At 45.0% G+C, this 16551-nt stretch overlaps 1 protein-coding gene across 2 annotated transcripts in view; it reads left to right on the plus strand.

Moving 5' to 3' along the window:
- Window positions 1–6612, plus strand: part of PRPF18 (pre-mRNA processing factor 18) — a 50098-nt gene extending 43486 nt beyond the window's left edge. For both annotated transcript variants that reach the window (XM_043563987.1, XM_043563988.1), the window contains one exon: window positions 5287–6612. In XM_043563987.1, coding sequence (XP_043419922.1) covers window positions 5287–5367 — 81 coding nt within the window. In that variant the 3' untranslated portion in view covers window positions 5368–6612. The remainder of the gene's footprint in view (window positions 1–5286) is intronic.
- Window positions 6613–16551: the final 9939 nt, after the last annotated feature.

Genomic DNA, 16551 nt, shown 5'->3' on the forward strand with positions numbered 1-16551 from the left:
AATGACCTCTTAGAAATCAAACATTACAGCAGAAATGTAAAAGTTGAAAGAGAAGGACAAGAGAACGAGGGAATCAGTCTAGAGCATCACACTATTCGGATTCCAGGAAAAAGTGAACAGAGAAATTCAGAGAAATCTGAGTAATGGCAAATGAATAGGAAAGATCTCCCATCAAGGCCTAACACAGTAAAACCCTGGAAGGCTAACGATAAAGAAAAGACTTTAAATGCTTCTGGAGAAAAGAAACAGGTGGTTTACAAAGAATCGGGAATTAAAAAGCTGTTGCCCTTCTCATTAGCAGTACTGGAAGCTGCCAGACCGTGAAACAATACCCGGGTAACAGAAGGAAAATAATTTTCAACTCAGTCATATTCCTGTCTAAACTGGCAATTAAGTGTGAAGATAGGCTAAAGAAATTTTCAGACGAGTCTCAGAATGTTTTAAAAATGTGACCTCTCAAATACCCTTCCTTGGAATCATTATAACTAACATTTATTTAGTATCTACTGTGTGCTTCACTTCACTTGAGAGCAATAATATGAGGTTGATGGGATAATTTCTGTTTTACAAGTGGGGAAACGGGGCCATGGAGAAGTTAGTTCCCAAGGCCACACAGCTAGTAAGTGTTGGAGTTCGGATTTGAACGTGGGTAATCCTCACTCCACTGTGTTGGATTGCCTCTACTTGAGGATGTGCTCCACCAAGATGAGGGAGGGAGATAAAAAAGATCCAGGAAACCAGATCCAGCACAGGATTGGGGTTGGAAGGAACTGCCCGGGTGAAGGGGAAGGCATGCTCTAGGATGGTCACAGTGCAAAGAGATCTGGAATTCATTTGTTCTAGGTTGGAACACCTAGAGGGCTCTAGGAGAAAAATGGAACAGATGCATTACCTGTTGTGTTCAGTCATTTTGAGTGTAGTTTCACTGTGGAAGAGTGAAATGGTGATACCTACATAAACAAGCAAAAAGATAGGGAAAGATATGAAAGGACATACTGTCATAGTATACTCCGTGGCTCTGCTTTGAACAACATTTGGGTAGACATCTGCAGTAAATCCTGAATATTGCATTCACTAGTAATTGTATTTGGGGAAGATAGGAAAGAGAAATTGTGTGTGTGTGTGTGTGTGTGTGTGTGTGTGTGTGTCTGTCTGTCTGTCTGTCTGTCTGTCTGTCTGTGAGGGGCTAGTAGGTGTGGTTTAAGGATTAACCGTCCAGACAGAAAAAGTCAAGCACTGTCAGTATAGTGTTTAGAAAGATGGCAGTAAATACCGAAAGAAACACTTAAAAGATTTGAAATGATTATCTCTGGGGTGCTGGAATGGGGGATTGGAAAGGGTGAGGCAGAGGACTGCCATTTTTAAGTAATATGTGACTTTAAGAAAATAATGATATATATATACAAAACAAGGAGTTATTGCTTAGTCCATATCCTGTGTGTTGGCAAACCTTGATGGTTCTGCATTCACAGTGTATCTGCAGTCTGTTCCCTTCTCACCACCGTCACTGCTGCCACCTGGGGTCGGCCACCGACATCTCTTGTTTGGATTATTGCAGCGTCTCCTGCCTGGGCTTGGAGCTCCTACCCTTGTCCTTCCCCTTTTTTTCCTTTTAAGATTTTATTTTTAAGTAACCTCTACACCCAACACAAGGCTCGAACTCACGACCCTGAGATCAAGAGCTGCATGCTCCACTGAGTGAGCCAGCGAGGCGCCCCGTATCTTTGCCCCTCTTCAGTATCTGCACAGCACCCAGAGTGATCCATTAAAGTATGAATCGGATTATGGTGCTGTCTTGCTCATAGCTCTGCAGTGGTTCCCCGGTTCATATGGAGTTAAAGCCAGAGTCCTTCTGGCCACACCCCATATGCACACACGCCTCTTCCCTGCTTTGTTTTTCTCCAGAGCATTTATCATAATCTCACATGAGGTGGTTTACATATTCGTTTTGTTTCTTGTCTGCGTTCCCTCATTGAAATATAATCTCAATGTGTGGGATTTTTTTCTGCTTTGTTCCCTGTGTTCTCTCAGCCTGGAACAGTGCTTGGCACCCTGTCGATACTGAAAAAAGATTTATTAAATATATGTATTGCTTACATGGAAATAAAAATGATATTTAATAGCACCAGTTTTTAAGAAGCTCTTTGCAGTAAGCTAAAGTAAGCAGCTCATTGTCTTACTGGCTTAAGCATCCTCAGGTAATTTGAAACTGAAATCTTGAGGGATCTGGTTGAAAAGATTTGTTTCCATTTGGAAAATAACCATATGCTGTCCTGACATTACACCCCTTTAAAAATTTGTGCCGCATCCTATCAATCCTTATTGCAAAAATATATTGTAATGTTTCGTGGTAACTATTTATGACTCACACTGTTGAATTTCACAACCTTGTGGCAGCTAAGATTTCAGACAGGATACTGATACTTATTTTTAAATCCTAGAATCTGTTTAGTGGGGTTAAATAAGCATCACAAATATCTTCTATAAGGAGCAAACAGCCAAGTTTCCATTTCTGACAAGAAAAACTACCTCCAGCAGTCCTAACACCAGTCTGCCTTTCATTTGCTCATAATAATTCTTGCCATGTTTCGTGGCTGACTGAGACTATTTGGATTTCATCAGGGTGTTCTTTCTTAGCCTTCTCTCTTCTCACCTATTTGTTCGGAAAAGTTAAGATGCCAGATTAGTGCTATCACATCTATTTCCGTGGCTACAAATCACAATTCTGCATACACATGATGAGAATTCCCAGCAGGAGAAGCTGGACTGTGAGAAGGAATGGTCTTTATCCTAAAGCAAATACCTGGTTAGCACAGGGGACAATGATGAGAAGACGTAAACGCGGAGCAGAGCGAATCACATGGTCTGTCTGTGCACCGCCTGCAGGTGCCGTCTTGGATATTGGCTGAAAGATACCTTCCAGACTCCTGGTTTTTAAGTCCCAGAATGTGGACGCTCTTTGAATCTACAGAAGGACCTTGAGTAAAATGTTTGAAAATCATGATTCTCTGATGTTGCATCTGATCGATTATAGTTCAGTTCATAGAAGGGAGTTACATTGATTGGTGTTGTCTAGTTACTGTGGCCCTGAAGAGATTTTGCAGGGACTTTTTGTTGTTATTGCTTGTTTCGCTTTGCTTTTGGTGATGTCTCTGAGCTTGAACTTTGTTTGCATACTTACGTGATTACAGAGTAGGAGTTCTAAATGCTTGATGTTTTAGAGCCCTCTTACATCACCGTACGTTTCTAGGCACTGTTTTGCCCTTTCTCCTCAGACTGCCAGGGACGCCCTGTTGTGATTGTGTTGTGTAATGATAGCCACACATTGCTTTTCCTGCTAGCCATGAAGCCCTGTCTCGTTGTGAGAGCTGATGATATTTCATCATGTCATTTTGAGGAAAGAAAATGAATCCTGAGAGAACACTAGTTAAGTATCAGGCAGTGTGCTGCATACACTTCCACATTCAGTATCGATAGAGCTCTGACCATAGTCTGCCTTTGGCCTGTGATAGGATCTCATCGTTCTTGTTAGTGTGGTAGGAACTGGGTGGTTTCAGTTCTTGTGAACCCAGGGTGAGAAACCTTAACATAATTTGTGCCAAAAGTTGCCTTGTGAGTCATTAAAATTAAGCACTGCTATTCTTGCTGGTGGTGGTTTATATATAGAATTCAATAAAACATTGGACAGAGCACCACCTCCTTGTAAGCAAGGAAGTTTATAGACTGGTAGGTGAAAAAGTTAATAGGATTCATCGCTGGTTTGCAGAGCTCTTCCCGGAATTGTTCCGGACACTGGAGAGGTCTATCGTGGCATGTTGCAGGTTTCTGTTCTTGTCCCTCTGCTGTGTGTGAACTTGGGTCATGACTTAGTGATTGCTCAGTGGTGGATGAGAAAGCTAAGAGGAATGACTAAAAACCAGATGCCAGCCAAGGATGTTGAAAGATCACAGATTGAAGGATGAGCTGAAAGAGACCAAATCAGTTTTAATAGTGACAGTTCTTGTCATCCATTTAAAGTCACTGCAGAGTTACTGGCTGGTTGAGAACTGGCCTAACTGTAGAAGAGATAGAAGGCACTTGAAATTTGTGAGGTCCTGGCAATTCTGTGTATCGTAGTTGCCTGAAGAGAATCAAAGCATGGTAGCCGATGCCAGAACAGGGTCAGTGCAGGAGTACCTCTGCTGAATTCCGAAGGATCGGCCGAGTCATGTGTGGGATTTGTATTCTGTTTTTTCGATGATATTAGAATGTTTTTATCGGCGTGCCTGCATAGCTCAGTTGGTTGAGTGTCTGACTCTTGGTTTCAGCTCGGGTCATGACCTCAGGGTCATGGGATCGAGCCCCATGTTGGGCTCCGTGCTGTGTGTGGAGACTGCTTAAGTTTCTCTCTCCCTCTCCCTTTCTCCCTCTCCCTCTCTTCCTCCCCCACTTCTCACTCTGTCTCTAAAAAAAAAATCTTAAATGCTTTTATCATGTAATATTTGGTATACACAAAAGAATACATGTAATACATAAGTTATGAAATAAATAATATCTAAAGGCCTTATTCCTAGCTTAAGAACTAGATCGTTGACTCTGTTTCCCTCCTCTACCCCAGAAGTAATTGTTACCCTGAATTTGTTTGTTGTTGCCTTGCTTTTTCAAAAGTAATTCCACCACGCTCTGTGTATATTTATAAGCAGTACCTTTTGTTTAACAGTTTTTCAGTTTCATTAAAATGACATACTTACGTAGATTTGCCGCTTGCTTTTCATATTCAACGTTGTTTCTAAGGTGAATGTGTATCAGTTGTTCTCAACCAGAATCCCTCATCGACACAGTTCCCTCAGGCAGCACAGAAGATGATTTGTGACTCTTTTCTCATTTGTCACAAGGAATGTACATACGCATGACTTGTTAGATACAAAGGAGAGCTGCTGTCTCAGAACGTACAGTGGGTGCTTGAGCTGGGCTTACCTCTGCGGTGGAACCTGCTGGAGTTCTGGCTAGTTCGTTTTTACTCTTGTCACATGTTCCTTTGGTGGCCATACTAGACCGTATTCACACATTCTCCTCTAGCGGACATTTGGGATTCCAGTGCTCTGTTGTTACTACGAGCAGGTCTGTTGTGAAGGTGTTGTGCTTCTCGTGGGTGCACGTGAGCAAACATTTCTCTGCGTGTGCATCTGAGTGGTCTCGCTGGGGGCTGCTACACTGGAGTGGAGACACTGGTAAACCAGTGAGTACTGAGAAGGGCAATTAAGAATACTAGTTCATAACCAGTCCTTACTTTCCTTATTTGCTTAGGGTTTGAAGAGGTTAATGACCATCTGCCAGAAGCACTTCCCTACAGATCCATCAAAATGTGTGGAGTACAATGCGCTGTGAAATCTGTGTGTGGCGTATAAGTGACGAGAAACTGAAGCGAGCATGGGACGGACTTCTGGAATTACCAACAGGAATGAGGGAAGAAGAAAAAAGGAGTTTCTTGAGTTTGAGTTCCACCTAATGCAGTCCTCTTGGTTTTAAGAAACAGCGTTGGCTCTCATATCACATCTGGCTGCAAACTGATTTTTGTGTCATTTACTTTAATCAAAAAATTAAGTTCTAAAGACTTTTCCTCGTAATTTAAATGTGTAGACAACTGTCACAGAAGGGGGTTTAAAATGACTTTTTCCCTCTAAACCTGAGAGTTGGCAGGTGATTATAAAGGAACATTTGAGGATGGACTTAATTATTTCTGTAAAATATGGTAATTTTCACATTGTCTTTTATGTAGTATTTATAAAAGATATTTTTATATATTTCAATGAAAATATGGAACCATTTAATGAAACTTTATAGTCCTTAAATGTTGCTGAACTTTTGCCATCTTGCAGTAGAATTTGAATGTAAATGTTATCACTGTGGAGTGTTGTTTTCTGGCATTTCAAGGCTTTTGCCTCGTAAAGAGTGTAAATCTTAGTGTTCGTCATCACTTGGGACAGATAGAATTAATAGGAAACAGAAGTTTGAAAAAGATGGTATCCCAACAGGAGTTTAAATTACATAAACCCAGTGCATCAAGGTTCAAGGTGGGGAAATGGATTGTCAAGCCAGCCAAGGATGGGGACATTTTGATGGCACTGGTTCTTCCCAGAATAGGCCTGCCTGCCCGTGTCGCCGTCCCCGGGCCCGCGGTGGACTGCGGCTCCCAGCTGCCAGCTGCCCGGCAGAGGAGCGGGATTCCGGGACCCTTGTTGCTGCCCGAGTCCTAGGTCACGGGTCTGATTTTCCTCAGATGAGGACTTCTGAAGCTCACGGTGTCCTACCCAGATCATGGTGACGAATGGCTATGCCCAGGAAGTCGAGAGGACTCCGTTCCCGGAGGAAGGTGGGTGAGCGGAATACACCTGACTTGGTGGAGTGGCGCCATCGGACGGCGGCAGCCAGGCAGGGGCTGCCAAGCCACAACTTCCAAGCTGGAGATTCCAGCGCTCCGCCCCCCGAGCGCGCCACCGTGGGCGAGTAACTTCATGTTCTCAGCCTCATTTTCCCTGTCTGCAGTGGTAGTTACTAAGCGTAGTATGTATCTTGGAGCGCCGTTGTGTTAAAGTGAAATAAAATGCTTAGCGCACTGCCTGGCGAATGAGACCTCCGTGAATATTGGTCGTTGCGTCCTGGTCGTTCGCGTGTAGCCAGAGTAGCTTTGGCCAGGCCTGCGTTGAGAGGCCACGTGTGCTCACAGAAGGGTGGCGGCAGTAACGGTGGTGGTAGCAGCAGCAGCCTTCGTAGCGGACACGTTCGTTAAGGCTCTGTGGCTTAGGCCTCCGTCCGGGCTCTGGGACCGCGCCCACCTTCCGCGAGTGCTCAGTTGAAAAGGGGGGAGGATGCGGTGGGAGCCAGGGTCAGCGGAGCAGTAGAAGCGTGTAGATGCACACAGAGGCGCGGTCCCCTCCTCTGGCCCCTTTGGGAAGGCTTGAAAGCCACTCCTGGTCGCTGGTGTATAGCTGTGCCTATCTGATCGTGTCTGCTGTATTTTTGCACAGGGGGGCTGAAGCCCACTGCCCTGACTGAATCAGGCTTACTCCCTACCCCACTCCCCACTTTGGAAACCATTTCGTACGATCAAATTAACTAGAACTTACGGGAGCTTACTCTAGAGCAGATGACAGACTCTCAAAACATAGGACGCTAGTCTAGACTTCAGTTGTATCGTGTTGGGTAGGGCCTGTTGATAAATAGTGTTGCATGAACACTCCCCAGATTACTTTTCTTTATTCACGTCAGGCCACAGCACGGTAGTCCGTTAATTTCACGTTGTCTTCCCATTTGCTGTTAACATTTCCACATAAGGAAGAAACTGTATTATGTGACACCAGTACCTTCTAAAATTGATCAGTATGGGTGGAAGGCTTGAAAAAAAAATGGTGACATTCTACAGTCCCGTGAATATTAACCATTTTGGGCTTGGGTAGAGGGAAGCAGGTTCATAGAAAAGTTTTCCATTTCCCTGAAATTAAAGGTCTTCTGGTAAGTGCAAATAATCATGTGGCTCTATAGAATAGTGACCTCCCGCATTCTCCAAATCATGAAAGTTTTAGTTCAGATACTACATATTCTGGTTTTAGCTGTTTTTAAAACGATAAAGGCATCCTTTAAAAATCAATCATAGTCCTGAAGTAACTGTTCTTTCCCTTTCCTCATTACTGCCGGCCTAGATTCCTGTCAAAGGAGTTCTGTCTCTCTGGATTCAAATTTAATAAAATGCTGGCTTTCTCTCAGAAGTATTACTGCGTTTCTTGGGAATGTTCTTGCTAACTGTAAAGACCAAGCAGTGTTTTTCAGCATCGCAACACAGAGCCTGTGGCAGTCGGGAAGGCAGGGCTCTGCTTTCGGTCTTTGGGGAAAGTTAGGAAAATAAAGTTGAGGCCAAACATGATTGAGAGAGAATGAGGATGGTCCAGATCTCCAGAGAAGAAGGGGGAGGCCCCAAGAGACCAGGGCTAACGAAGGCAGCTGTCCCTGGTCACAGAGCTTAGGGATTTGCTGCAGGCTCTGAACTCAGTGGGAATTTGGAGGAATAGGAAATAGGATTGATGGCAGGGCTTCTTAGCGTTAAGTGCTTCCTTCTGGTGACTTCTGGACCTGCTCTCACACTTCAGGTTGCCTTGGGTTTTGACCTCAGTAAATACTTTAGAAATACAACTGTCTTTTTATTTGAAAGAAAGGAATAATTGATTCTGAGAGGAAGCAGCTTAGAAAAGACCACAGCAAAGTGTTTCGGAGTCTTTGATAGATTCGAATTTGGGGATTCCTATCGCTGGCTCCTTTTCAGCCACACAGTCACCCCTCTTAATGCTTCTTAACATAGAAGGTGGAAGGTGGGAGAACTTCGGGGGGCAGTTCGAGTGAAAGGGGAGCGTTAAGTTTCAGTGCGGCTGTTTCCTTTGAATCTTGAAGATGTGCCTCCCCGGGGATACTCCCATGAAGCCCCTCGCGGACTAGAAATGCACGGTATGGAATTATACCGCGAGTCTTGAACTATAAGCACTTTCCCACGGCATATTTATGTAAGAGTTTCCAGCTGTCCAGAGCGTCAGGAGCCAGCTTCGGTCCCCTGAGGGTCGCTATGGGAACACTGTTATGGCAACTGGTTTTCATCACAGACTCCGCAGCTCGACTGGCTGAATTATAACCACACGCCGGTACTTCGATGGTTAACGGTGTCCTTAAAGTCTTTTGAAATTTAAAAATAAGTTCTGGTGGTGGGGAATATCCAGGGGGACTGCAGTGCGGCTGGCGGCAGTCATGCGGTATGAGCTGACCCATTCAAGAGTTCGGAGCCATGCTCGTTAAAAAAAAAAAAAAAAATGTTTTTTACATTTACCAAAACAGTCTACTATAAAAGCTTTGATGACTTACTTATTTTTCCCCATTGTGAACTCCAGGGTCCTTTGTGCAACTTGCTTGAAGTAATAATCCATCGTGATTACTCTATCGAAGCAGGCCCCTTGGTTTTGTGGAGTCTCTCCTCCCCACTTTCAGGCACCAGCTTTGAAATAATAGCCTTCTCGGCTTTTCCCCACAGCATTCAGGCTTGGCATGAACTTTCACCGTGGAGAGCAGCTAAGAAGTTTGGAGCTTCTTTTTGAGTATTGTCAGTGACCCTGATCAGAGGCGTTCACCAAGCTTCTGCCGGCAGTGGGCGAGTGTCATTCGCACAGCCCGCCCCCCTCCGCCTCCCCCAACCCCGCCCCCCCGCCTCCCCTGCCCCCCGCGCCCCCCCCGCCTCCCCCTCCCTCTCCCCCTGCCCCCTCCGTCTCCTCCGTCCCCCCCCACCCCGTGCCTTTCTGAACTCCCAGGTTGACAGCTCGCCCAAACCAAAGTGCCTTTCCTCTCCAACTGCTCTTCCTTAAGCGCTTGGGAGAAATTGCCAACCATTAGCGTTGCAGTCTGAGCCTGGCTTAGAGTTTCTGTCATCCTGTGAGGTAGGACAGTTAAAACTTGGAACTTTCCCGACCACCACTCAGAGTGAGTAAACTGTACAAGCACATAGGTACCTAAATGCATATATAATTGAAACAAAGTACTTACAGAGTCTTCTCTTGTATTTCTTTTAAAAACATGGTGGTGGTGACCCTAAACTGGTTGACAAACCCATGAATAATGCCTTGTGACTGGCAGTTTGAAAACCACCGATTAAAAGGAAGTATGAGTTAAGGAAGAAAATGAGCTGGCAGATGAATTCAGAGCAAAGGGACTCTAATTTTAAAAAGTGTTTTAACCCAGAACTGCTCATGTATAGATAATTTGGATTTAAGAGCATAGTTATGCTGGTTTAACATAATAACAATACATTATTAAAGATATTTAGGAAAATTTTTAAAAAGTTTTTAAATATGGAGGTGTAGAGATCACACTCTGCGTTCAAGGTTAATGTGAAGCATAGCAGAATTTAGAACCTTTTAAATGCTAAATCCTTCTGAAGCGGTAATTCTTAGATTTCAAATGAAGAGTCTGTCCACCAAGGGGAGAAAAACCACAACACTGTGTGTGATTGCAGTGTGGATAGATGACCACCTTATGCTGGCTGTCAGTTGTGTAAAGCAAGGTTAAACAAGGTATAAAATAACTGAGAACCCAGAGGTGGGGTTGGGGTAGAGAAAGATGCAGAGTCTAGTATGCATCAAATATCTGTTGAGGGTTTGCTTTAGCCCTTTATTTATTTATTTTTAATTGAAATTCAAGTTAGTTAACGTACAGTGTAGTATTGGTTTCTGGAATAGAACCCAGTGATTCATCACTTACCTATAAAACCCAGTGCTCATCCCGACAAGTGCCCTCCTCTTAATCCCCATCACCCATTTAGCCCATCCTCCCACCCACCTCCCCTCCAGCAACGCTCAGGTGGTTCTCTGTATTTAAGAGTCTCTTAGGGTTTGCCTCCCTCTTCTCTGTTTTTATCTTATTTTTCCTTCCCTTCCCCTGTGTTTATCTGTTTTGTTTCTTAAATTCCACATGTGAGTGAAATCATATGATGATTTGTCTTTCTCTGACGACTTTCGCTTAGTGTAATACCATCTAGTTCCATCCGCGTTGCAAATGGAGAGCTTTCATTCTTTTTGATCACTGAGTAATATTCCTCTGTGTGTGTGTGTGTGTGTGTGTGTGTGTGTGTGTGTGTGTGTAGAACACATCTTTTTCCATTCACCAGTCAATGGACATTTGAGCTCTTTCCATATTTTGGTTATTTTATTTTTTTAAGTTTGAGAGAGACAGTGTAAGTGGGGGAGGGGAAGAGAGAGAGAGAGGGAGAGAATCTCCAGCAGGCTCTGCACCTCAGCATGGAGCCTGACTTGGGCCTTGAACTCAGGAAAGTAGGATCATGAACTGAGCTGAAACCAAGAGTCAGATGCTTAACTGAGCCACCCAGGTGCCCCTTGGCTATTGCTGATAGCACTGCTCTAAACATTGGGGTGCATGTGCCCCCTTCAAATTAGCATTTTTGTATCCCTTGGATAAATTCCTAGTAGTTCAGTTGCTGGGTTGTAGGGTAGGTGTATTTTTAACTTCTTGAGGAACCTCCATACAGCTTTTCAGAGCGGCTGCACCAGTTTGCATTCCCACCAACAGTGCAAGAGGGTTCCCCTTTCTCCGCATCCCCACCAACGTCTGTTGTTTCCTCGATCGTTAATTTTAGCCATTGTGACAGATGTGAGGTGGTATCTCAGTGTGGTTTTGATTTGTATTTCCCTGATGAGGAGTGACATTGAGCATCTTTTCATGTGCCTGTTGGCCATCTGGCTGTCTTCTTTGGAAAAGTGTCTGTTCATATCTTCTGTCCCTTTCTTCACTGGATTATTTGTTTTTTGGGTGTTGAGTTTGATAAGTTCTTGATAGATTTTGGATACTAACCCTTTATCTGATATGTCATTTGCAAATATCTTCTCCCAATCCGTTGGTTGCCTTTTAGTTTTATTGATTGTTTCCTTTGCTGCTCAGCCCTTTAAAGATTATTTCCCTAGGCTCAGGTAGGGCTAGGTTGCATTTCTTTTAATGTAAATTTGTAAGCAAAGTATAACACAGAGAAAAAGGTACAAATCAAGAGAGTACCATATCATGGTAAGTCTTTCAATGTGAGCATCTCCCAAAGTAATTAGCACCTAAGTCGGAAAGATTATGTTATTAACACCCCAGAAATATCATGCCCCCTTCTAGTCCCAACCATGGTCCTAGCGTCTCACATCATTACAGCAAAACAAAACAAAACAAACAAAAAAAACCCCCTCTACTGCTACATAATATACATACCTTAAAATTTAAAGTATATGGAATGTTCAGAGGTGTGGGACCATCACTAATCTAAGTTCAGAACATTCCATCAGCCCCAGAAGAAACTCTATACCCATTAGCAGTCACTCCCCACATTGGTTAGTTTTGTCTGTTTGTTAATTTGCTCATCTATAAATGGACTCAGTATATTTGACTGAGTTTATGTTTGATTTCTCTCTCTCTTTTTTTTAATATTTGAGAGACACAGCATGTGTGTGAGCTGAGGAGGGGAAGAGAGAGAGGGTGAGAGAGGATCCCAAAGCAGTCTCCGTGATGTCAGTGTTCAGCCCGATGTGGGGCTCGATCCCACAGACCGTGAGATCAGGACCTGAGCTGAAATCAAGAGTTTGATGCTCGGGGTGCCGGGGTGGCTCAGTGGGTTAAGTGTCCGACTTTCACTTTGGTCATGATTTTGTGGTTCATGGGTTCGAGCCCTGTGTCGGGTTCAGTGCTGACAGCTCAGAGCCTGGAGCCTGCTTTGGATTCCGTGTCTCCCTCTCTCGTGTGCGCGCTGTCTCTCTCTCTCAAAAATAAATTGAAAAAAGAGTTGGATGCTTAACCAACTGAGCCACCCAGGTGCCCCTGTTTCTTACAGTTTCTAATCCTCAATCTCATTGTGTATGGTTCTGGTTTGTTCATTCTCATTGCTGCGTCCCATGATTTATCTATTTTACTGTTGTTAGACATTTGAGTTGGTTCTAATTGTATGAATGTTGGGTATGCATCTTTTGGTGAATATGGGTATACACCACGGTGTGAAATGTCTGGGACATATGTACATACTCAGTTGTACAGGATACTGTCAAGGAATTTTCCAAAGGACTTGTACCCTTGACACTCCCATGAGCAGGATTTGAAAGTTCCAGGTCCTCCACATCCTGGCTACACGTGATATGTCCTGTCATTCTTGTTTTAGCCCTTCTGGTGGATTGAAATGGTATTGTATTGTGGCTTTAATTTGCATTTCCCTGATGACAGATAAAGCTGAGCATCATTTTTACGTGCTTACTGGCCATTTGGATATTCTCTTTTGTGAAGTTTCCATTCAAGATTTTACTTTTGTCCATTTCTTCTATTGAATTGCCTGCCTTTTTCTTACTGATTTCCATTTCTTTGTTCTGGCTATGAGTCCTTTGTTAGATATATGTGTTACAAATACTTCTCCCACTCTGTGGCTTGCCTCTGTGCTAGGTTACTTTTTATGCGAAGGGGAAATAATTTTATAACTAGCTCAGATGTTAACATAATCTTTGTTGGCTGTCTTTGCCAGATTTTATATAAATCATGTGTCAGTCTTCTTGCAATTTTTGTCTTGATGGATGATGTCATCATATTAGTGTGCCTGAAGAGTATAGGATTTGAGAGAGAGGAAATCTAGTGAGTTTTTGTATTTTTGTTAAACTTTAGTTTTATTAGGTTATTATTTAAGACTTGGCTATTTTTCTTTCCCTTTGCTGTGCAAGTTAAGATGCGTCTACGTGTGGTGTAGACACTGCGGGTTGCTTACCCTGCTTTCATTCTCCTCTCTCTGCTAATAGAAGCTTCATTTGTTCAGAGCTGCAGTGTGCATAATTAAGCTGCTTGCTGATTTATGACTCTTTGAAATTAGGGTTGGTTATGTGACATGTTCTGCCAGTGGCCCATGTAGGAGAGGTCTGTTGCGTGGGAATTCCAGGAAAGCTGTTGCTTTTCTAAGAGAAAGGAACAGACTTAGCCGGCAGACATCTTCTGCCCGTCCTGTATTCCTTTCTGGAAAGCGCTCCTGAGTCTCCGAGGCTTTGCCACTGTCCTGCAATCATGACGATGAGACATAGGTGCTAAAGATAGCAGAGTTGGTCGTGGGTGGTGTCGTGGGGTCAAAGTATAAGCCTTGGGCTGCTTTCTTAGGTTGTCCAGAGAAAGACCGATAGGAGATGGAGATCTACTTATATTTACGCAGGCTGGAAAGTTCCATGATTTGCTGTCTGCAGCTAGAGACCTGGGAGAGCTGATGGTAGAAATTCCAGCCTGAGTCCAAATGCTTGAGACCCTGGAAAGCCAATGGTGTAAGTTCTAGTCTAACGAAAGGAGAAGACCAATACCCTAGTTCAACAAGTGGGGCTGAGAGAGGGAGCATGTGTGAGCATGCTCCCCATGCCTTCAACTGATTGGACAAGGCCCACCCACACTGCGAGGAGCCATCTGCTTTACTCAGTCCAGTGATTCAGACATTAATCTCCTCCAGAATAATGTGTTTTTTTCCCCCCCAAGTTTATTTATTTTGAGAGACAGCGCGCGTGCTAGAGGGGCAGAGAGAGAGAGAGAGGGAGACAGAGAATCCCAAGTCGAGCATGGAGCCTGAGGAGGGGCTCAAAGTCACGAAACCATGAGATAATGACCTGAGCTGAAACCAAGAGTCAGACACTTAACTGACTGAGCCACCCAGGTGCCTGCATCCAGAATAATATTGAACCAGACATCTGGGCACCCTGTGTACCAGCCACGTTGACACAGTTACGCATCACAGCGGTCTTCCTCGTGGCCTCTTGTTTTATGAGAGGAGTATGGGGTAATTTCCCAGTTCAGGGTGTTCCCACATATGTTGCTGAATTCAGCCCCTAAGAAACACAGACATTACTCAGATTTCTTGGCTTACAAAATCAAGACTTGTGGCAGGTATGTGACGGTGCTCTAGGGGTGCGCCTGCCTGAGCTGCAGTAAGGTGGGGCTTTGCCACATCCTGCTAAGACAGAAATGCACCCGCGTACCTGTGCGTGAGTCTGTGGATGTGGGCCCCCGGTCATCTCAGCTGCAGAAAAGCCCTTCATCCAACTGATGTTAAAGGCAGTTCAGAGACCACCGGGTGCTGGAGACCTACAGGAGCGCTTCTGGCCCGGAGGGGCAATTCTGTCACCCGGCTTATTAGACAGAAGCATCTAGCTCTTGTCTCTCTCTGGTGTTTATCCCCAGGTCTTTGTTAGAGTAACAAATGGCTTTGAGAGGGAAAAGTCCTAAATACTTGTTACTGATGTGAAAGATACTTGAGAAGGTACGTGCTTGTGACTTCCTTATTTGGGGCAAAATCAGCTTTGATTCCCATTATGAGTCTGGGACTCACATTATGCCCACGTGGGCCTAAAAGGTACTTGTGGCTTTTTGTCCTTTATACAGTTTTTTGATAATTTTCTTTATTGTTTATTTTTGAGAGAGAGCATGAGCAGGGCCACCTAATTGCTGAAGGAGGAATGGTTCCGTTCGGCAGTTTTCCATGCTTGGAGAACCAGCGTCCTGCTGCCACTCGGAGATCACAGCATCGTAGGCTTGTGCCGCCTCTTCTGGGGCCTGAATCCCGGCTCTGCGGGTCCCGCCAGGTGCCTGGGGCGCCCACTGGGTCCTCTCCTTGAAGGGTTGACTCCCTGCTCCACAGAGCACCTCCTTCATGCTTCTAGGTCTTAACCTTCCCCCGCCTTTGTTTCCCTGCCCTGAGTGGTAGCTACCACTGACCGAGCCTGCTTTCTTATTAGCACCTTCTAGTGTGTTCTAGAATGTACTTTTTATTTTCTCCCTCCCTCCACTCACAATAGAATAGAAATCTCTGCGGGCCAGGGATTCCACACCTCTGGTTTGCTGCAGAAGTGAGGTGAGAAGGAATGAGCGGATGGTCCTCCAGGGGTGATTGCAAGACTTTGGGATGATGCCAAGATTTTTGCCCGAGCCCTGGACGGTTGGAGTTGCCTGTGGCTGAGCCGAGGAAGGAGACGGTGGAGCAGGTTTGGAGGGGAAGGTCAGAGTGTGAGCTCTGGCCATGCTAGCATGTTAACGTTTTATTTATTTTTGAGACAGAGAGAGAGCATGAACGGGGCAGGGGCAGAGAGAGAGGGAGACACAGAATCGGAAGCAGGCTCCAGGCTCTGAGCCATCAGCCCAGAGCCCGACGCGGGGCTCGAACTCACGGACTGCGAGATCGTGACCTGAGCTGAAGTCGGACGCTTAACCCACTGAGCCACCCAGGCGCCCCCATGCTAGCATGTTAGATCATCTCCAGGTGGAGACGTTGACAGGAAGATGTCCAAGCTCGGGGACACGGGAATAAACACAGGTGTCGTCAGCCCCTACACGACACTTAAAACTGTGAGAGCAGAGGACAGCTCCCAGAAGAGTGGGGACGGTGAAGGGGAGAGAACAGAGCCGGGAAGGGCCGATGCCGGGGCGCCAGGGAGATGAAAACTACCGAGGAGGTTGGAAACCGGAGCCCCGACTGACTGTTGTGAGCAGGAAAACACGGGAGTTCGCCGTGTGCTGGCATTCCAGAGAAGGATGCGAGGGGACCCACTGTGTCGTGTAGCCGGTAAGTCATGTAAGATGAGAACAGAGAATTAACCGTTGTATTTGGCACTGTGGGAGCCGTCCTTGGCCTTGGCAGGAATTAACCGTTGCATTTGGGACTGTAGGGAGTCGTCCTTGACCTCTACAGGAGTGGTTTTGGTTGAGTGGGAGAAACAGAAGGTTGATGGCAGCGGGTTTCATAGAAAACGGATGAACGAATGAAAAGTCCAAAGGAACTCACTTGGTTGTAGGGATAATAGTTGATGGAGAAAAAAATGGGTTTCTGATTAAAAAAAAAAAAATCTTGGTGCAACTGTAAAGTATGAGTTCTGTCAACTCACTGGTTAGTCTCCTGCGTTGCAAGCCAGGCCTTTCAGGTCCTATCTGAAGAGGCAGTGGCTGGGCTGGGGAGGCTTCGTGCAAGGCCGAGAGGGGGAGCAGGGTTTCCCCCCT

The sequence above is a fragment of the Prionailurus bengalensis genome, chromosome B4 (assembly GCF_016509475.1).
Source record: "Prionailurus bengalensis isolate Pbe53 chromosome B4, Fcat_Pben_1.1_paternal_pri, whole genome shotgun sequence".
NCBI classification, from domain to species: Eukaryota; Metazoa; Chordata; class Mammalia; order Carnivora; family Felidae; genus Prionailurus; species Prionailurus bengalensis.